At 38.8% G+C, this 22,395-nt stretch overlaps 1 protein-coding gene across 2 annotated transcripts in view; it reads right to left on the reverse strand.

Annotated features, from left to right (window-relative positions):
* Positions 1-325: 325 nt before the first annotated feature.
* Positions 326-22,395, reverse strand: part of ARHGAP18 (Rho GTPase activating protein 18) — a 131,689-nt gene continuing 109,619 nt past the window's right edge. Inside the window, exons 11-15 of one of the 2 annotated variants that reach the window (XM_047732991.1) lie at positions 20,155-20,361; positions 19,214-19,354; positions 7,311-7,435; positions 3,167-3,228; positions 326-1,832 (exon numbers count right to left, since the gene is read on the reverse strand). In XM_047732991.1, coding sequence (XP_047588947.1) covers positions 1,741-1,832; positions 3,167-3,228; positions 7,311-7,435; positions 19,214-19,354; positions 20,155-20,361 — 627 coding nt within the window. In that variant the 3' untranslated portion in view covers positions 326-1,740. The remainder of the gene's footprint in view (positions 1,833-3,166; positions 3,229-7,310; positions 7,436-19,213; positions 19,355-20,154; positions 20,362-22,395) is intronic. The other variant, XM_047732992.1, reaches the window with a different exon arrangement.

Consider the following 22,395-nt stretch of genomic DNA (forward strand, 5'->3'; position numbering starts at 1 on the left):
AGCAGTCAATTTCAAGTTTATATCATTAATTGCTTTCATTAACTTAAACTATTACTAAAACATTTTAGGAAATTAATATATATTGTCAAAATCAAAAACAGAAGACAATGTGTTTTTGAAAAATCCTAAAGAACATAAGTTTGCCTAAGGAAAAAACTAAGGAGGGAAACAGTTTTTTATCTTGCACATGTCTTCCCAATTTAAACATTACACAGGAGCAACAGGAACAATAAAAGAAGTGGCTTTTAACAAAAACACAAATACAAACAAAAATGTAGTACATTCATAAACACAGAGGATTAAAAGTAATAATTCCAAGAGAAGATACTTTAGAAAAATGCATTTAATTATAAAAATTTTTTAAATAAAAAAGCAATGGCACAAATCACAACAATGTTATTTAAGTGATCATATCCACAGGCTGCTCCTATAATTACAGGCTAAAAATTTACGACTGTTCTCATTAACAGCATTTTCCCTCCTAACTGGAATGACATCAAGAGCTTCCGAGAATGTGTAATTTTCCCTAAAATACTACTAAAAGTATCATAAACACAGTGTGTGCAACACTCATTTACATCACCTTTTATTTACTACACGCTAAACCCATAAAATATTGAACATTTCTCACTTCTTTTCTCTTATTTACGGTTCAGAGGCTCATCTCTTGTCACAATATGGTTTGTGCATTAAACTCCCTGGGAATAGTACTTTCCACAGCATTTTAATAAATTTACTCTGATTATCTAAAGTACACAAACAAAAACTTGTTCATATGACTGTGTCATACCCAGAAAAAAATAATGCTTCCTGCAGCCTTCTTTAGGAATTAAAAAGAAAAAATAATCCCTCTTTCAGTAGAATGCATTCTTAATCATTACCGGATTATACTATCATGCATATTTATACTAATATGACCATAGGTAAAGCCAGCTAAGTCTTCATAAATTTCACTTAGGAGAATACAGCATACATGAAGTGATTTGGCTTTCACTCTTTTGTTACCCATAATCCAGTTATTCCACATGGATATATTTTATTTATTCTTAATATATAAGTATTTAAGAGTTCAGTAATAATGGGCGGTTTCTGACAGTTTTATTTGCTTAATCGCAGATACGGTTCTGCACACATATGTCAGATGAACTGAAAACAATGCAAATCACTTCATGTGATACAGCGGGGAGAAGTGGGATGTTATTGTTTGAACAAATGATTCAAAGGGAGGAATATTAATATTCGATGGTGACAGGAATACTGTTGAATTCAGTCTATTTTAAGATGCATTGTCTTCACGACTTGCCAAATAACTGGTATTTGTGATCTTTTCGGTTAAAAAGCAAACCTAGTTGGGGAAAGGCAGACATGAGGAGAAAACGGAGAGGAAGCACGTATTACCATATATATGATTTTAGGGAAAAAAAAAGTGAGAGGAAGAGAGTATATTTTCACATAAAACAAACTGTCACATCCGGGCACCTCTCACAGAGTCTAAGAGCCGCCAAGCTAATTAACCTTTTTTCCTCTGACTCTAGAGATCTTTTGTTTGCTCATCGTATTATTAATGAACATAATTCTGGCAGCAGCACAAATCTGTAACTTTTTAAGGCTTCAGAGTGTGACTATTCATAAGTTGTGTACATGTGAACAATAGAAGAGTCCTGCCGTTTCTTTTATTTGCTCTCTTGCTCCAGCAAGGAGCCTCCGGAGGTCCTCAGGGTTCTCTGCAGCTTCAGTCTCCTATGACAGCTTAGACTTGATGACCCACTCGGCATTGGGGTTGAGCTGATACAAGTCCTTCATGTAAGTGTCGTCGTCAAGGCAGCGTTCTCCTATCAAAGAGACACTGGATGAGGCAGAAACGGTGCAGAGGCTCGGATGCAATATTAAACTTACTCCTCATGGCTTAACTCTGAAATCTTAGACTTCAAAATAGGTCTCATCCTTTCCCATCTCCCAGAACATTATAAGACTTGGCCAAAATACTGCAAAAGTCAGTTTCGTAGGCCTTCTCTAAAGGAATGGGTTTCGAATTAATTTAGGAAGTTGAAAATACTTTGTGTGAAGGGCTCTGCAATGGCTCATTAAACGCTTATGCACTTTTATTAAGAGCGGCAACAGTCTGGGGTCTAAGTAAGAAACAATACTTCATTCCCAATATCTAAGAGTAAAATGCAAGATCAAATATATATATATATATATATATATATATATATATATATTTAAATAAACTTTGCTAACAGAGTTGACATTTCCAGGCTTCTAACAGAGTTGCAGTTTATTTATTTTTTTATTAACATATAATGTATTATTAGCCCCAGGGGTGCAGGTCTGTGAATTGCCAGGTTTACACACTTCACAGCACTCACCAGCAGTTTATTTTAAGAGTAAGCCCTCATATGCCCGTGTTCAAGTTTCAGTATTTACTAACACTTTTGTGTCCCAGGAAACAACTCCACAAAACTTAAAATCTTAAAAATATTTTCAATTATTATTTTAAATTAAACACTATTTCATTTATTTGTTTCACCTGTACCATTTTCGAGTCCCAAAATAAAGAGAAAATATTACTTTAAATTTTAATAGAGGTGAGTACAACAGACTGGTAACTGGAAATGGGCATCTAAAATATAAGGCATGGTAAGAATCAATCCATTCATTCTATTTCTATTCCCTAAATTACCAATGTGCTTGTATTCGTATGTGTGTGTATCTGTGTTGGTCTTTGTGTGTGCGAGTGTGCATTATTTAGAAGGCAATCAACAGTGGCAAAAATAACTTCTGCTTTCACTAAAAATATCTAGTACTGAGCCATAATAAAAATGTAATCCTAGCCTTAAATAAGCTCAGCTACTTCCTTTATTAAGATGTGATGTAAGCATATAAAAAAGAAAGAAGTTTTGAAAAAGTTCATTACCATTCTAGAAGCTGCTACTATTTTAAGGCAATTTGCCCTTGCTGAGGTTTAACACAGATGGGCATTTGTATGAGGAGCTCAAATAGAGTCTGAAAAGTCAGACCACTGAACAAATCCACAAAATTCATCAACAATCTAAAGCATGCTATATTTAACTTCTGATTTTTTTTCTCTTCAAAGATATAAATAATAACCATTGGCAATGTCAAATCAGCATATGTAACACAGAGAGAAACAAAATGTGCTTACCAATATTTCCTCCAATTTCATACAAAAAAACTTCTCCTTTCTTAAGAGTCTGGGCAATCCCACTATTAGGGACAAAACAAACTGATTAGTTGTATCATCAAACAGCTTGCAAGTAAATCACTTTAATGTGCTTGGGGAATTCTGGCTTGTATGGGAAATTCATAACTTAGACACATTGTAATTATCTAACGTTTGTATTTTCCCATCTGTTAAGTGTGCCAAATAGGTAATAAAAATGTCACACCTGTAAATTAAAATAAACAAATGGACTCATACATCTGAGGGCAAAATAATACATCAGCATCTAAATTTGTAAAATCAAAAAGAAAAGTAACATAATGTTGTAGCTGCCAATAAAATTATCATTTTGATCAACTACTTTGCATAGGGGCCAGAAAGAGCCTCCTAAAACTACAAAAAGAAATATTTCCACTTCGGTTTTCACACTGCATTTATTCAATAAGTATTTATCATGTGTTTGTTGACAACTGCCCCAGTATACAAGATGAACGTAAAGAATAGGACATGCTTCATAACCCTTCCTGTGCTGGCCATTCAAATACAGGGGTTACACACACTCAAAGTAGGAAGCAAATAGTCATTTTGAAGGTTTCACAAGGAAGAGATGCATTTACAGAGTTACGATCTTCAAAGAATAAACTCTTCTAGAACTTTGGGTTCAAATAATAAAAATCAGTAAAATTCAGTGGTTTTCAAAATGCTGTATACAAATTACCTGAGAAACCTGCTAAAAATTCAGACCCAGAGCTCTAGAAACTGATTTTGTATGTCTAGATCAAGCCAAAGAATCAGTTTTTCAAATGCTCCCAGGTAGACTGTGATGCACAGAAGGGTTTGTGAACCACTTCTGTAAGGCCCTGAAGACATGCTCCCTGGAACTGTGAAAGGAAAAGCAGATCTGACTTTTATTCAAACCATTACATATGGCACAGTAGAAGCTCTCCTAACCCGCCAATCCCATGACTCATCCGGGTTATCCAACTCAACTACTCTGCTGTCTGGAACATGATAGACACTTGGGGCTACATACGCCCCCATAGTTAAAAGCCACCTGCCGAGTTGTATGCTAACCAAGAGACAGCTCACTTTATTCCAAACCGGTGTATGCTTGTTTTTAAAATTAAATAATAATTATTTTATTTGTAATATAGCACATAATGCAATAAACTTTGAGTATAAAAAGAGTCATTATTTCTATGAAAAGTAAGCTGAATGTTTTGGGAGACTTGTGTGGGGGGTCGGAATGAATTAGATATTGCTCTCAGATGGTTTCTCCAGTATCTGTGCTCTTGTTCTACTTTAAACACACACACACACACACACGCACGCACGCACACACACAAAACTGGATTTCCTGGGAAATACAAGCTTTGCATAATGCTAATGAATAAATCCATAATTAAAGAAATGGCAATAGCCTTTATCAAAACTGGTGAGTAAATGTGAAATTTATTGTATATTCACTTTATGTCATTCATGTGTTCTTGTCTTTGGTGGAGAAAGGGGAGGGAAAGGATGGGGGAGGGAGGGTTTCCAACTGCCCCTGGGCTGATGGAATGCAAGTGGGGGGGGAAGAGGAGAACGTGGTGGAAGAGAACATATATATAAACACTTATGGAGAACTTCACTTATATGGCCCAAATAGATAGTGCTAATGTGCTTCATGGTCATTTTCCTGGTTCATTATCACAAGATTATAATGCAAGTCCTGTTATGGTCTACTCTTACAAATAAAAAACTTGAGACTTAAAGAGATTATAAATCTAGCTTAAAAAGAACCAGAAAAAGCTGGGGCGCCTGGGTGGCTCAGTGGGTTAAGCCTCTGCCTTCAGCTCAGGTCACGATCCCAGAGTCCTGGGATCGAGCCCCGCATCGGGCTCTCTGCTCAGAAGCGAGCCTGCTTCCCTTCCTCTCTCTCTGCCTGCCTCTCTGCCTACTTGTGATCTCTGTCTGTCAAATAAATAATAAAGAAAATCTTTAAAAAAAAAGAAAGAAAGAAAGAAAGAAACAGGAAAAGCTGACATCTAGAAAAACTGGATCCAGATCCTCTGCCTTCAGCATCCTCAAGCATAGAGAAAGGAGCTGAGGAATGTTTGGGGGTGGGGGGGGGTAAGCAATGGACAGAGAGGTTTACCAGATGTCCCTCTGGGTAGAGCAGGATAGGGCAAAGGGAAGAGGTATAGAAACAGACTCCATTCCAGGGGGCAGCAAATGCTTACTTAATAACAGCACCTTGAGCAGAAAATCTAAATATGCAGAGGACAATTGTCACAAATCGGTGCTTTCTACAGCAATCATGTCATACCCTAAATATTATAGTCACAGTTGACTCCATAGTCACCTCTTCCATCATCCGCAAGGACAGCAACAAATGTAGACTCAACTGAACACTTGGGTCCTTAGAGTAAATACTGTGTAAATTAACTATATCTAGGCTGAAAGACCTGCTTAGGCATCTGAAGTCTGGCCAGACGATCTTCAGGTAAGAAGATCTGGGAGAAGATGGGCAGTCATCCCTGGTGAGCATATTGGCAAGAGTTGGTATCTACTAGGTCACAGCAGGAAGCAGAGAGGAAGTGGATTGATTTCATGAAGCAGAGACACCCTTTAGGGAGCAAAGACACATAACTGCTTCAGGGCTTAATTTCCTAAAATTCCATCTCCTCTGAGACTCTGCTCCAATGGCCCCAGATCTGTGACAGTTGTTAGACCCTAGCTTGTAAGAAGGGTGTTCAAAGGGCAGCCTTTGGTAATGGAAACCACCACACATTTGGAATTTAGGACCACCACCTATCAAATGCATGACCTTGCAAAGTCTCGGTTTTCTTCTCCGTAAAACAGGAGTAGTACTAGTGCTTACTTCGCAGTACTGTTGAGAGGGGAGTTGGTGCAGGCTTACCGAAAGCACAGATACGACCGATAAGCTTCTCTTCTATTTCCCCACCATCTGTTACTGCTCAGGCTCATCTCTTCTCCCAATTTATAAACCCTGAGGGAAGAGACTTTAAAATACATCTCTATACCCCTTCTGACATCGAGCAGAGGGCCTTAAACAGAGCAGAGGCATATTAAATACTCGTGGTACTGTATTCACACTGGAGAGGTTTTGGCAGAAAACTTCACTGATGCCCTTGAACGTTACAATGCAGACATGACATTCTATCAAAGACTAAGATGGAGAATTCATAAGCTAAGAGGCCAGTGCCCCAGATATCCCTTTTGAAAAGTTTAATTTTCAATGAGCAGAAATGAGGGAAGAAATCATTAAAATAATAACTTCAGTTTAAAAAAATAAGAATTACTAGTTTCCGATGTAGCATAACACTCAGTGCTCCATGCAATATGCACTGTATGGAGACTAACATAACATGATAAGAAAAAATTAAAAAATAAGAATTAGAAGGATAAAAACTGAAAACCCAATATACTTGTTAAACCTCTAAAATTTAAGAAAAGCTATTGTAAGATGTCAAAGAAAGCATATGCTCTAATATCATCAGAGGGATGCCAAAGGCTACCAGAAGACTCCTCCTACCCCAGCAGCACCAGAACAGATGAGAAGGCTCGGTTGTCCCTAACAGGGACCGTGTGCTCTGTGTCCAGAAGACCTCAAAGCTCCAGGGACTGCCTGTCCTCTCTCAATTCTTCAGACCTTGCTTTTCAATTTCAGCATCTCTTTCTATTCATTATATTTCAGAAAAAGTTGTATTTTGTTTGTTTGTTTTAATCCCACTGTATCTTATTTAGTGATTTGCCTAACAGTCCCCACAGAGTACTTAACCTCCAGTCCACACATTCTGGAAAGAATATCGAGTGCTCTCGTGTGCCGAGCCCATTGCAGGCACAGGGAAGGCAAGCTTGGACAGCCTGCCCCCAACAGGCTCAACTTGCCCACCAACTACCTCACATGAACCCAGCTCATTCCAACTGTCTAATTACTAAGTCTGTTCTTCTTTTCTGTGGGGAAGACAAAACGGTGAAGCACCTCCCATCACCCCTAGTTGTGTGTGTGTGTGTGCACGCGCGTGTGCATGTGCACGTGTGTGTTAGAGGAGGAAGGGAGACCGCGCGTGTGAGCATGTGAGTTATACTATGCAATGATTAAAACAAAACAGGCCTCTACCTTTCTTGGCTGAGAAACCTGGCAAGTACATCACTGGCTTTCAGTTCTTCTGTTAGCTGTATTGCCATGGAAACTTTCGAAAGATGGGGAGCTTGCACTCGAATCACTCCCTCAGGAACGTCAGCCTGCAAAGCAATGATGACACTGGAACAAAGCTGGCAGCAGCTGGGACATGTAGGTCCGTACAAGGCATTATATGGGAAGTGTGCTTAACTGCTACGCATTTTACTTCACTACATAAAAACCTTAACTACTGTATAATGCAATTTGCTAAATTACATCAAACCTCAAATATCCTCTTAATGGTGATAGGGGAACTTTATAATGCCTATGCAGTAATGCTTAATTATTTTTAAAGATGTAAAGAATGACAGCAATAACCATTACTGCCATATTAAGTGCTGATTTCTGAGTATTATCTACTAGAGAGTGCTTCTTCATGTAGCAATTTATGAAATTGAATCAGAAAGAAGTTACTTTGTGTGCTACTACAATGTATGCATTAAAAAAAAAAAATCTTCCCATGCACTGACCAAGTCTCACAGAAATTTTTGTTCCTGAGCGTCCTTGAAAAAAACATAACATGCTTTTCTATCCATCTGTAGCATGTCTGCTTCTGGCTTGGCTGTGAGGATTACACTGTGACCACACACTTTGAACTTCAGATGACCAATTCCAAATCTTGTGCCTATAGATGTTAAGAACTGTTGAGGTATTTGGTGAGATGTCCATGAAAGACTTTGAGGACTGCAATATCAAAATATCATCTAGGGCATTTGAAATACCAGGTTTAATTAATTCCTAATCATTCCACTACAATATATAGTAATTTATTATTTACAACTATATGTCATGAACAGACCTCAGGACAAAGAGCATGCACAAATTCTGCCTAAAGTGAATAATACTATAAAACTCTGTTTCATTAAACTGAAATTTACCAAGTATTGACTGAGAACCAAGCACTGGGCTAGGTCTACTTACCTGAGAGATAAGTAAGACAGAAGTCTTTTAGTACCCACTATTTTTTTGTGCTCACAATATCATTTTTTTTTGTAATGTACATGATCTTGAATTGCTTTTATCCGCACCCCGACATAAAGCATGGATATACCATGAATGGAATTAAGGTGATTTCTCTCGAAGTTCAATAAGAATAACATGGCTTTAGAATCAGAATAAAATTAGACTAGAAATCTAATAGACTAGATTAGAATCTAATTAGACTAGAAATCTAGTCTAAAAATCAGACTAGAAAGAGTTACACTTTCTTCTCAGTAACCTGTGGAATGTAGTGCAAGAGTAACAAAGAAGTGATACTCATCCAAGATCACACAAGGAAGCGTGGGATCATGTAAAACCATGGCTTTGCTCCCCAAAATGCACAAGCACCTCTTAAATCTGTGGAGACATGGCAGAGGGCCTCACACCCATGTGTGAGACTCTGCTGTCCTCACCTGAGCCCTCAGGGAAGGGCCACAGGAGTATTACCTCAAGCCAAAGACCGACAATTGCTTCCAGGGATGCCCGCTGGCAATCCTGGTGGAAGAGGGACCGTGCTCCTAATGTCCTTTAACTTCCCTTCCTGGGGGTTACGTGCTCAACCCTATCCCTGAAGGACGTCCCAATCCCAGCCCATTCCCAGACCCCTCAACACCTGTTTCCCTCCCATTCAGCCCGGCCCCTGGGCTTGCTTTGCTGACTTTCCATTTTGGGGGCATATATCTTGGTCTGATAACAATCTAGTCTCTCACCTCTGCCTCTCCCCTAAGATGCAAATCTAACTTCCCTTTTTCTTTGATTCTGTGACAATTTATTTTCATTTCTAACACTGAAAAATTAGCTGTTTCTTACAATGGATGGGGCACTTTCAGGTGGTCGTGTGCCTTTTTCTTTTCTTTCACAAGCCAATATTAAATCAATGGTGTATCTTCTAACTCGGGGATCACACTCCATGCCCTGTTGCTTTGGGTTCCATCACTAACCTAGATCCCACTGTGCTCATTCTACCTGCTGGCCTGGTCTCACCTGTCTGTTTCCTCCTAGGAGGTAGAAAACAATAAGCTGGCAGAAAACACGAATGTTGGAGTAGAATTGTAATACCAACAGTTGAAGCACCAAGTCTGTGTCCATAAAACCCTAATCCACCTTGTCCACTCAATTAAGATACAATTATTGTATTTTGGATCCTATTAGTCTATTATTACATTATGGAGGGCCCTGAATGGCAGGCTAGGGTTTCCAGACACCCAAGTACTTCACAATCATTTAAGAATGAGAACTACTCAAGTCATAGAACCAGGTATCCTTACATACACGTTTTCTTTGGCAAAAAAAAAAAAAAAAAAAAGTGACCAAAACTGTCTCCCATAATTACATCTTCTCCAGTCCTAAAATATCAAAAAGGCAGGCAACTCTAGGTTGACATTTAAAGTGAAGTAAGCGTTGGAGCGCCTGGGTGGTTCAGTCATTAAGCATCTGCCTTCAGCTCAGGTCATGATGCCAGGATCCTGGGATGGAGCCCTGCATCCGGCTTTCTGCTCAGTGGGAAGCCTGCCTCTCCCTCTCCCACTTCCCCTGCTTGCGTTCTTTCTCTGTCTTTCTCTCTGTCAAATAAATAAAAATTTTAAAAATCTTAAAAAAAAATAAAGTGAAGTAAGAGGATAATAATTAAGTTTTTACATTTAGAAGGTTCCCAAGAAATGAGTTACAAAACCCAACTGATCTGGAAAAAATACACTGCCAGAGAGTTCAGGGACATGATAACCTATCTCTGCTCCCTGCCTACCCCCACACCACACTGTTCCTGCGCTACGTTCCATGGTTTGGGTTAAAAAGGTCAACTGAAATTTGCTACAAACACCCAGGCTTTCCTATCTTTATGTATGTTCTACTCCTCTCCTGTGATATCTTCTGGCCCAACTCAAATATATCAAACTCCGTAGAACCTGCCACGATCCACGGAGTCAAAAAGAATTTCCTCCTTCCCCTGAAACTCGCTTATGATGGGATTCTACTACACGACACCTGCATGCTAGTTACACACCACACAGCTGAGTCACAGTCGGAGCCAGCCAGCAACATTTATCAATTAGATGTATTTCTCAAGAATACCTCTAAGATGGCGATGCTAACACGGTAGTTATTTCTCTAGAATAAAATAACATACACCAATGTGTATCTCCTAAACAGCAAAAAAGGCCACCTTAGGAACATTTTCTAAAAGAAACAAGTAGCCTCCATCTATCGCATGGTATTTCCTCTCCTACTGAGAAAAGAGAGGAAGGAAGGAATTAAAGGTGTTACAAGAAATACTTCAGTCACGTACTCCCACCCGCGGGGAGTCACCAGTCACCTGCTTGAGGATGCCACCACTTTTCCCACAAGGCCCCCATGAAGAACTGAAGGCCTCCAGGACTGTGGCCGTGGCCTACAGCTTCTACATGAGTTCAGAGATCGTGCTTGAGGGAGCACGGCCATGCTTCTCCCTAAAACACCACACTGAGGTCAGCATAGTGTTGGGGGTTATACCCACACGCAGTCCACGTGACCCAGGAATCCAGAGTCTCTCTGATAGGGTTTGGAAGGAAGAGGTTCAGGGACAAGCTTCTGAGGACACTCAAGAGTTCTCATGGGTGTGTGATGTGTCACGAGATCACTGTGTCGTGGCTCTTGCCAGCAGATGGGGACAGGCATGGGGGCCAAGTTCCTTCTGGCTGTGAAACTACACTTTCTCACACCTTCCCCTCAGTGAGTAGGGGGTGAATCTAGGCCAGTTCTGGATCAGCTTTAGCCCTTCCAGAACTATTAACTATACTGCTATTTTGACTCCTTTCCCATAGAACTGAAGTATCAGTGCCTGTGGAAACCTTCCCTCTGGGCCAACAATGGCAGAGTGCCTTTCCAGGTTGACTGGCCACATTCCCTGATGACTAAGGAGACAGTTCTAGTGGGGAAGGTGTGTGTGTACGATTATGTGTGTATGTGGGTTCATGTGAGCTTACAGACAGGAATGATTCTTGAGTGTTCATTTCTGTGGTAACGCTATCCTATCCAAATTCTCCCAATAGTGCACACATAGAAGGGTGTAACTCACTTTGAATCTGCCATGCCCTTCACTGTTGGAGAACTGTGTCTAACTGACAGATAGGATGATTAAAGATGGAGAGTTTAGAAGTTGTTTCTGGAAAATTTTCCAGAAATCTTGACAAGGGTGGCCAAATGATATTTGCTAAAGACAATAAACAAGAAATGATGCCAAAGCTCCAATTTAAATGGTGTATGACAACCACCATTAAGTATCAGAATCATGCTGTATCAAATACTCTAGCTATTAGTATACTGATTACACTGAGCTGCCAAGCTTTGAAGAGAAACAACATGCTTGATCATTAAGCCACTCTGTTCTTAACTTGAGCTATAGTAATAACGGACTCTGTGAGTAGTATAATCTTTGTAACCTTCCTTTTTTTTTTTTTTTTTTTTTTTTACTTAACAGCTGTGACTCTTATTTTTTAAATGTATTTATTTTTGGTGTGCTGGTGAGCTGAAGTTAAGTGATATACAGCAAGACTGGAGAAGAGAAATATTTCACTAACACACCATCAAAATTAGTCACAAAGGATTTTACAACTTGCAAAATAATAATCTCTTATGCATACAAAAACTGTTATAATGGAAAAAATAATCTCATAGGGTCCTCCAATGTTTTATATACTGAACTAAAGTATATTTTTAAAATGAGATTTTATTTCTTATTATTTGGTAAAATAGAAAATGATTTTAGTATTTCTTTGTAACATGTAGATGAAATACCACGTTGCTTGTATTTTTGCACTCTAGATTAGAAATTCAAGGTCAGACCTTTAAAAGTGATATTATTTCTTCTTTTTGTCATTAAAAGCTAAGTTAAATGTAAAGCTGACATTTTTAACGCTACAGAAAAATCTTTTATCATCAAAAGGGCCAACTGGAAATACAACTTTCTTAAGAAAAAGAATATAACACATATTTTAGGAAATTAAACAAGGACATTTTAGCAAGGTATCTTAAACTAAAATGGCATATTCATCACCTTAGTCTGATTGGAGATGGAAATATCGAAGGCATTCTCCACTATCTTGAACTGCCTAAGTCCTGATTATAACTGGCCCTTTATCATTCAAATGCTTAAACTTTTATCCAAGTCAGATTCAAAGACTTTTAAAGAAGAACCTGAAATAACTTTTATAGTAAGATGCATTTAATTTACAACGAAATTCAGTTGATATTTTTCTCTTTTAACTGGTATTTTTTGCACTATTTAAAAAAAAATCACAGAATGTCTTAAAAAGAAACAAGATTTTATGCTTGATATTATAATTTGATTTTCCATATGAGTCCCCAAGGAGATCCAGACACTGTTTCCAGACCTAAAGCAGATGCTTTAAACAATACCTACAATGATGCTCTGGGTCAGAGCTGTTAAGTGAAACCAGAGATGGAATCCTAGACAGAGTTGTGACCAAAGCCATGCACCTCTAGCTATAAACAACACAGACTCAACATTACACGGCTGCCAACTCTGGGATTCTTCTGGAGAAGAATGGCAGAAAGCAACAGCAACAGATTTCTTTTCCATGCCCGAAGCCCTAAATGTTAAAATGTTATAAGATCCTCTTGGACCTTTTAGGAAGTCATGTAAGCTCTCTAAAAATTGAGTTCCTCAACAGTAAATTAAGGGTGTGACATGAGATCATCCTGGGTTAAAACTGAAGTTGACCACAGAGGGAACATTCCCTCCACAAATGAAGGAAAATGTGAGAAACTCGGTTTATTTTGTAAAATCTCTTTCTCATAAATGCACAGCTTCCCAGGGTGCCTGGGTGGTACATCAGTTGAGTGCCCAGCTCTTGGTTTGGGCTCAGGTCACGATCTTGATCTCATGGTGGTGAGATCAAGCCCCATGTCCTACTCTGTGCTGGGTGCAGTCTGCTTGGGATTCTCTCTTCCTCTCCCTCTGACTCTCCTGGTCATGCTCTCTCTCTCTCTCAAATAAATAAATGAACCTTTAAAAAGGTACCACTTCCCTTTACTTTGAAAGGTGAGCCTGAATGATGGAATGACAATAGAAAAATCATACAGATCGAAGTCCACAATGAACGTGAAACCTGCATGATTCAACAATTTATAACCAGATGCTCATCAAAGCTGCCCTAGACCCTTATTGGGCAGAGATGTGGTTTGAGGTAATTATGGGGGAAATGATGGAATGTCTGTGATTTCCTTAAAAATACTAAAAGGAAACAAGTTATGGGAGACAGAATGGGATGAGATTAGAAAAACAGGTTTGATCATTGGTGATGGGTTTATGGGGATCATATACTACTCTGTTTTCATGTATAGGTGAGAAAAATTCCATGATACAATTAAATATATGTTTATACACACATACATACCAAATGGTGGGGGATCATACATACAGTTTTTATATAAGGTCCTGCTCTGAGAGATTCTGACTCAATGGGTTCAGGGAGTGGCCCAGTCATGTTTTATAAAAAATACTTCTACCGATGACTCTATAGCAAACTTTGGATGAGACAGCATTAATCTGGTCTTACCCCTCATTTTATAGAGGAAAGAAAGGCCCAGAGAGATAAAATGATTTGTCATTAATGTCTCACTGATGGCAGAGCTAGAACCAGAGCCTCAAGCCACATGACTTCTGGTAGATGATATGGTGTGTATGCATGGGTACATGGGCTTGCATGTTTGTGTGTGTAATAGCAATCCCAACTGCAAGTCAAAGGCTATCACAAAATGGTTATTTTTTTGTTGTTTTCACCAAGTGTTTCCTCCTGCTGCAATTGATGTGTCTTTAGTACTCAAGAAAGTCACATGTGTATCAAGCAATTAACACACTGTAGTCATTAAAAACATTTGTCTTATTAAGTAGATTATATCCCTTTCAACCTGGTTCAAACTGTTAATTTTTATCTAGTCAAGCATGTCTCAAAAGCATGAATCCTGATTACATATAGTTAGGAATAACAGCATGCAGAATGCTTTAAAAAATACTACCTTCGTGAATTTTCATGATCTACAGTCTCTTGTCTTCAATGCCTGGCAATCTGGCTTCTTCCATCAATAGTTACTTACAATGCTTTGGAGAAAGTCAGAAGTGACCTTTCAAATGCAAAATTCACTGGACCTCTGTCCAGTGTTTACCTTCCTCCAACCTCTCTCTGGCATGGGGTGCTACTAATCAAACTCATTTACCTCCCCGGTCTCCCACCCTGGGCTTCTAAAGACGCTAAAATCTTCCACTTCCTCTGACTTCCTATTATGTCTTGCCTCTTTTACCAGCTCCTCTCCCATGGCCCACCACTAAAATATTGGTGTCTGTGGCTTCAAGGACAATTTCTCTGTTAAGCCCCAAAAGCACACCTCCAGCTCTGGCTGCCTTCTGAGCTTCAGGCCCATGTAGCCAAAGTACTTTCACGCAGGCAAGTCAATTACAAATGTCCAAAACTTACTTTCTCATCAAAGCCTGTTCCTTTTCCTTAATGCTTTCTCTCAAGGATAAAATCACCCAAGGTAAAAATCAGCGAGTCATTCTAGATTTCTCCCCATTCTACATTTTCATATCCAATTCGTTTCTACATCTGGTGGGTCCTCGTGGCTCGCATTTAACACTGCCTTCCGGTGCCATTGCTGGGTGTTGGCAGGGCCCTGGATTGTTTCAAGCTATCTGTTAAACATATGTTAGTAATGGCAGGATACATGTTCAGTCTATTACTCCACACTAGCCCAGGACTGGGGTATATACCCTTTTCAGAGTTTTTCTGTCCCCCATAAGGAAATAGAGGATAAGAGTAAAGAGACCAGATTTAAGGTCCTCCAGATTCGGTTTCAAATTCCAACCCCCCACTTCTTATTCAGATAACCTTCAGTAAGTTATTTAAGATTGCTGACCCTCACTTTCCTCATCTATAAAAAATGAGACAATAATACCGTATACTTCAATTAAACTGCTGTAAATATTAAATGAGACGATGTTTGCAAAATGCTTAGCACTGTGCCTGACCTCATGACAATTATTACCCCTTACGAATATGGCAATATTCATGGATTTGTAGCTTTTCTTTAACATACTAGGAATATCTTCCAATGTCAATATATACATTTATATTTCTGTGATATTTCACTACACAGACATGCTATAAAATATGTAACTGATCGTATCCTTCTGGGACTATTTCTAATTCTGGCCGGAATAAAGAATATGGCAGTGAACTTAAGCATAACTCTTTGCACATCGTGTTATTCCCTTCGAAGGGATTTTTGAATACAACAAGGAGCACGGTTTTCAGGCCTTGGCCACATGCTAACTGCTCTCCGGAGGGATCCTACCAATTTATGCACTCCCATCAGCAATGAAATTAGCTGGCATCTCCCATGTAACCTCCTATTTTTCACTGCTCCAAACTTTCCTTCATCTGACAGCACAGCGATTTTTAAATTTTAAAATGCGTATATGGGGCGCCTGGATGGCTCAGTCGGTTAAGCGCCTGCCTTCGGCTCATGTCATGACCCGAGGTCCGGGGATTGAGTCCTGCATCAGGTGCCCTGCTCAGGAGGAGCCTGTTTCTCCCCCTGCCTGCTGTTCCCCCTGCTTCTGTGCTTGCTTGCGCGCGCTCTCTCTCTCTCTCTCTCTGACAAATAAATAAATAAAACCCTTAAAAATGCAGAAATAATCCTGTAGCTCCTAGGGTCAAGACTTTCCTCAGCCTAAAAGCCTGCCATCCCCCTAGAGACCCACTCTGGCCTTCCTTCTGTCCCTGCCCCTCCATGAACCTCAATGGCCCCTATGACCTCATTTTCCCACCAAACACCCTCAAACATCCCTACTTTCTTTTCTAACACAAATCTCACACTCAACACACCCTAATTGAAAACCGTGATCTTCCCCATTGAAGGAGCAACTCTGTCCTTCCAATTTCTTGAGCCAAAAACCTTGGAGCCACTTTTTACTTCTTTCTCTTACAACTCGTATCATTTCGACTTGAAGGAATTCCAATGGCTCTAACTTCAAAAGACACAGAACCTGAACACGTTGCCTCCACTGCTAATATCCTGGTGTCTCACTTGGTTTAAGACATTAAGAATATCCTGGTCTCTCCTCTTTTATGGTCTCCCCATCTATGCTGGCTCTCCTAGAGTCTATTTTCAACCCAGTAGTCCAAGGGAGCATTTTAAAACATAGATTTTCAAGCCTTTGCTCAAATCTTGCAATGGTCCCACTTCGCTCAGGAGAAATTCAAATTCCTAAAAGATGCCCTAAAAACACTACATCCCTATGTAATTTATTGGTCCATGGTCCCTGTGATTTCATCTCATACTCCTGTCCCCCTTGCCAGCTCCACTCGGGTCACAGAGCACTCCTTGCTGGCCCTCAAATACCCCAAGCAAGTTTCTGCCAAAAGGCTTTTGACAGACTACTCCTTCTGTGCTTCCTGAGAAAAACATCTAGCACAGCTCTCTGTCCCTCCTTCATGTCTTCATACAAATGATACCTAGACCACCCAACTGAATATTGCAAGGGGCTCCTTCTCTCAATCCTCTTTGTGCTATCTTTATTATTTTAGAACACTTACCACATACTAACATACTAGGTAATTTACTCATTAATTCTTAGTTACAGAATTTAAGCTGCACAAGAACAGCAATATTCATCTATTTAGTTTAATAACATCTTTCAGGTGCCTAGAGCAGTGCCTGGCACATGATAGCCATACACTAAATAGTTGTTTACCAAACGAATAAAATATCCCAAGAAGTCTTGTGCTCCATATTCTCATGCTACACATTCAAAGGATTTGGGGGGTAGTGGGAGTAAGGAAACACAAACTACCAAGACAGAATGGGACTGGGCAGCTAATCAACACAGTAGATGGCCCATGTTCCATCCAATAACATCGTTGTTCTATAATCGCTTTCTGTGCATTGTTATTCTCCCTAATAAAATGACAGTACCTTGAACAAAATTCTGGCAAGTGACTAAAATTTTTCAACCAAAAGGACAGGTCCAATGAACCACCATCACGGGTCATGATTACCTAGGGGATACCATTCTGTCAGGAGGCCTCCTCGGGCCAGTGAGACTTCTCTATTCAATTTGCTGCCTACATAATACCTACATGTTCTTCACATCTCAGTTCTACTTCCCAGGGAATCCTCTCTCATGCCCACTTCCTGTTTTGTAGTCTAGGGTACCCCGGGCTACAGGATTTACTCCGAGTAATACTTAATACATGAGTAAATCCAGGTTTAAATTCCAGGCCTTAAAATGGCAATGTGGCTTCTAACTAGTACAGAAATAATTCTCAGACCAAGTCTCATCTAATTAACTCGAAGTACAAACTAATGAAATCCAAGTTAACACAAATTCTCTGTAAATAACAAAATCATGTCAACATCTTATCTCCAAAATACAACTTTTAAATTATTTTGTCTACGGTCTCATTATTTAAAAGTACAGCAGCATAAATGTTTCCTCAGATAGATAATGTACCTCAGAGAATCATGTTATAAAAGACAGGGCTATAAAGTCACCTAAGTTAATATGAATAAGCAGAGCTACAAAGCAAGATGACACATATTTATAATGGTTTTAGAGGAAATAAAGTGTTCTTAAACAAAAGTGGTACACCAAAAATCCTTTCTAACCCATGACAATACCAAGCCCTTTCTCAAAAAAATATAACACAATTTACAATTCCCGTTTATTAAACTTTATGTTCTTAAAGATACTTAAAATGAACCAAAAATATTCATGCCAAAAATACATTATTTTGTAATGGTGAGAGCCATAATATAGAATATGTATATATATAAGATACATATCTATCCATATTTATAGAATATGTATTTATAGATATAGATATATAGATATATTTAAATTTATATTCTATTTATAGAATGTATATATTTTTGTTATAAATTATATATATATATATATATATATATATATATATATATTTTTTTTTTTACAATTACTAGTTTTCTAAGTAGGCCAAAGCCAAAAAAACCCAAAAAACAAAAAACAAAAACCAGAAGCTGATAATTGCACTTCCACATTATTCCACAAGATGTCAGCATGTAACCGAATAACCTCAATGGTGGTGCGGCTAGAGGGGGTTGTCTCCACCATAAACAGAACAATAGAAACCCTTTCATTTCAGGATCTTAAGTTAGAGCTTTGATAAATGTGTTCCATATATGTGTTTTCACACATATTTTATTATTTTAAACCTATTCCTTATATTCTTACAGCAGGTTGTAAATGGTGGATTTAGGTATTTCTTTTTAAAACATCTTAATTTTCTTCATTCCAACATAAATCTCACCAAATTCTTCACATGATCCGATAAGGAACCGTTTCCATACTTACTGAAACCCACGAAAGATGCTAGGCATAACCAACCACTGACCTATATGCTGATCTGAGTTTGTTATTTTTCCCCATTTTACAGATGAGAAAATGGAAGAAAAAAGATCAGTGGTTCACACAGGGACTCTTTACTGCGTAGAGATTACAGATTCGGTGGGTAGCTGGAGTCTCCACAGAGTCCTTTGTGTGTGTGGGGGGGGGTGTGTTGAGATACTCTGGTCTTGTTATTTTCCTTTGTTCCCCATTAACAGCTCTTATGCTGAGTCACCAATACCTGAGCAACTGTTACTACTGATTGTTCATAGGAGCACAGTTACCCTTATTGAGGCCTTTAACTTAGCGTTAGCAAAGGGCCCAATAAGTGTGTAGAAAGTCCTCCTACTACAGAAACATACGAAACTCTTTCTCGTGCACATGATCGTAAAAACAATACTGAAATCTGCATAAATACATATCTTCAAGTTTTTCTTACATCGCTTGTATTCTTATCTTGCTTTTCGTATTTCTCTCGGTCATAAGCCATTTTCTTCAGCAATTTCTTCATGGCTTTTTTGTCTTTTCTATGATTTTCACTGTTTTGCTTCCTCACTTGGTTGACAATAAACTTGGGAATCTACGGAGAAATAAAATTAAGTTTGGGGAGAAAAGAGAAGTGGTTCCATTATGAACTACGGAAATAATTATCTTTATGTTTTAAATGTGGAGAGAAGTCAAGGTTTTGTCCAGATCATAAGACTAGGCTATTTTACATGCACTATTCATAAAATATGCAAAAAAATGCATCGTATTATTCATTCACTATGAGTACAGAGCATATACATGAAGTAATTTACCTCCCATTGTGTAAGTGAGGTTTAAAAAGAGGCTTGGTAAAGTTCAAGGACGTAGTGGCCACCTTCTATTCCTTATATGCCAAGATTAGAGACTGCCTGAGGTGACTGGCATTAGGGACCACCACCTTGGCGGCTGGTCCCTTTAGCAGCCACCTGGCAACAACCCAGCTTTTAGCTAGCCTGCAGTCCCTTCTACAAACCAGCTAGCCTCACCTCAAAAGAGAAAGAAAAACTCACCAATAAAAGCCAACGGGGTTCTAGCAATAATCTAGGAAAAATTGATCCTCAGAAATTACGTTAGCAAAAACAAAATATTTTAGGAGTTAGCAAATTGAAACAATGAAATAATACTGTTATTTTAAAAACTGAGATTTAATAAGTGGACATTATTTTATTTTAATTCCAATGTCACTAACTTACAGTGTTACATTCATTTCCGGTACATGGACTTTTTTTTTTTTTTTTTAATGACACTTGAAATCACCTCTATTGGCTTGCTTTTTTAGAAAATCTAAACCTAAAATGACTTTAGAAACTAGATATCATCACTCATTAACAGAACTTAAAAATATATACTTACTGTCCACAGAACTTGTTGACACTTAATCAATAAGTGCATGATATTAGCTGTCCCAGCTGCCATGACAAATTCTCGCTGTTCGTTGGACTTCAAACCCAGTGTGTGACACATGAAGAGATTCGGGGCCATGACCATGGCTACATTCATGGTTGTCATCTTATTTTTCTCTCTATTGTCTATTACTCTTTGGAGAAATTCAAGCAGGGCCTGAAACAGAAATGACTCTTCTAGATTTGTGTTTTCATGAAGATAAGAGATTGAAACACTGTAGTGTATGGGATTTTTTACTTAGTTAAAACCAAGTAAGTTGTGCATAATAACCACAGTCGGCTAGCTATGTTCAATGGGCCTCAGCATCAAAGCTTCTCAGTTAGCACCCTGAGGTGGTGTTTTGTTCTGTGAAGGGCTATGGCACAGGGGAATGAGGCAGACAGGACACCCATCTGAACTAGACAGTGGGGAGAGGAGTGGAGAAGCGTCAAACATAGGGCCTACCGGGAGCCACGGAGCACTGAAAAGCAGTTTCAAATATCCTACAAATATTCACTTGCTTCAGGAAGTGCTTCACTTTTATCTTTAGGGGTTAAAAAAATCCCCTTAGAAAGGCTCATTTAACCTCAGTTTCATTTGCTTTAAGGTACTCAATAGCTAGCTGACAAGAAATCTAAAAAGAATGGAGACTGTCATGTGGAGGGATAAGGGAGTGAACAGAGACCAAGGAAGAGTTTTTAAAAAACTGAATGTGTAAATAAAAGGGAACTTTTCACCAGAACAGGCTGCTTAATGCTCATTTTGATACCACCCACCTCCCACCTCTATTGCCAACACTCCTGGGTCCTCTGAGCCTGCCCTCCGTAATAGCCACAGGCAACTTAGATCACCATCCTCCTGACAGGACTTAGGGCTTTAAGTTCTTCCTTTGCCTTCTTCCTTGAATTAACTTTGGTCTAGACCAGTAACAACAACAATACAAGTATTCAATGTTCCCTATGGGTGAGGCATGGTTTTAAGCATATCATAGACATCATCTCACTTAATCCTTACTGGAGAGAGAAGCTATAATTATCTCCCTTTTACAGATGAGGAAACAAGGTGTAAGTGAATTTAAGTAATGTACCAGAGATCATAGGGCTGGCAAATGGTGGAGAAGGTCTCTCTGGCTTTTGCTTCTGAACTCTTAACTACAAAAAGAATCGGGGCTCCTGGGTGGCTCAGTGGGTTAAGCCTCTGTCTTCAGCTCAGGCCATGATCTCAGGGTCCCGGAATCAAGTCCCGCATCAGGGTCTCTGCTGATGAGGGAGTCTGCTTCCCCCTCTCTCTCTGCTTGCCTCTCTGCCTACTTGTGATCTCTGTCAAATAAATAAAATCTTAAAAAAAAAAACCTACAAAAAGAATCATGTTTTCATATTTAGCTTAAAATCCCAATCAGAAAGAGGTCAAATAAAAGATACCGAAGTGGAAAAAGAAAGGAACAAAAATCTCTCCCAAGATTTGGGGGTGGTGGTGGAAATTCCTATGTTAACAGGTGGATCTTTAAATCAAGTTTACCTGCTATATAGACTTCAAAAATTTGAAACAAACTAAAGGCACAACCTCAATATCTAACCATAAGATTTATGTATCTAATATCTGGTACAGCTCTCAGAAAGTTACACTGTAATCCAAGCATAAGGTTATACAGTAACAATACCTTCTCAAATGAGGACAAAAGATTAATTGGTGAGGGTTGGGGAAAAAAATTTAATTTTGTTCCAGAGACCAGAATAATTATTCAGGGAGCAGTGTATCTCTTTCTTTACAAAGCATAAATTATAGAGATTAGGTAATAAACCACCTTAATTGTGGTGCACATATACAGTAAGATTATTTAAACCATTACCATCAGAATATTCAAATGTATGTATTTCTGTGTATGTAGATTATGAAATTTAAAAAATGTTAACCTTGCCCTTAATGACAGCACTTCATCTTCAGATATATTTTCTCTTTACCTGAAATAGAAGAACTGACCTTTTTCAAAAAATATCCGGGTACGTGGGAGCTCAGTTAAGTGTCCGACTCCTAACTTCAGCTCAAGGTTATGAGATTGAGCCCCACATTGGGCTCCACAAGGGGGCATGGAGCCTAGTTTATGATTCTCTCTCTCCCTCTTAAAAAAAAAAAAAGTATCACTAGTCTGCTATTACATAAGTCTCACTGGACCTATTCCCTGAAAACCAGTTTGATTCCCAACACAGTCAT

This window comes from Lutra lutra, chromosome 6 (genome assembly GCF_902655055.1).
Source record: "Lutra lutra chromosome 6, mLutLut1.2, whole genome shotgun sequence".
In the NCBI taxonomy this organism is placed as follows: Eukaryota; Metazoa; Chordata; class Mammalia; order Carnivora; family Mustelidae; genus Lutra; species Lutra lutra.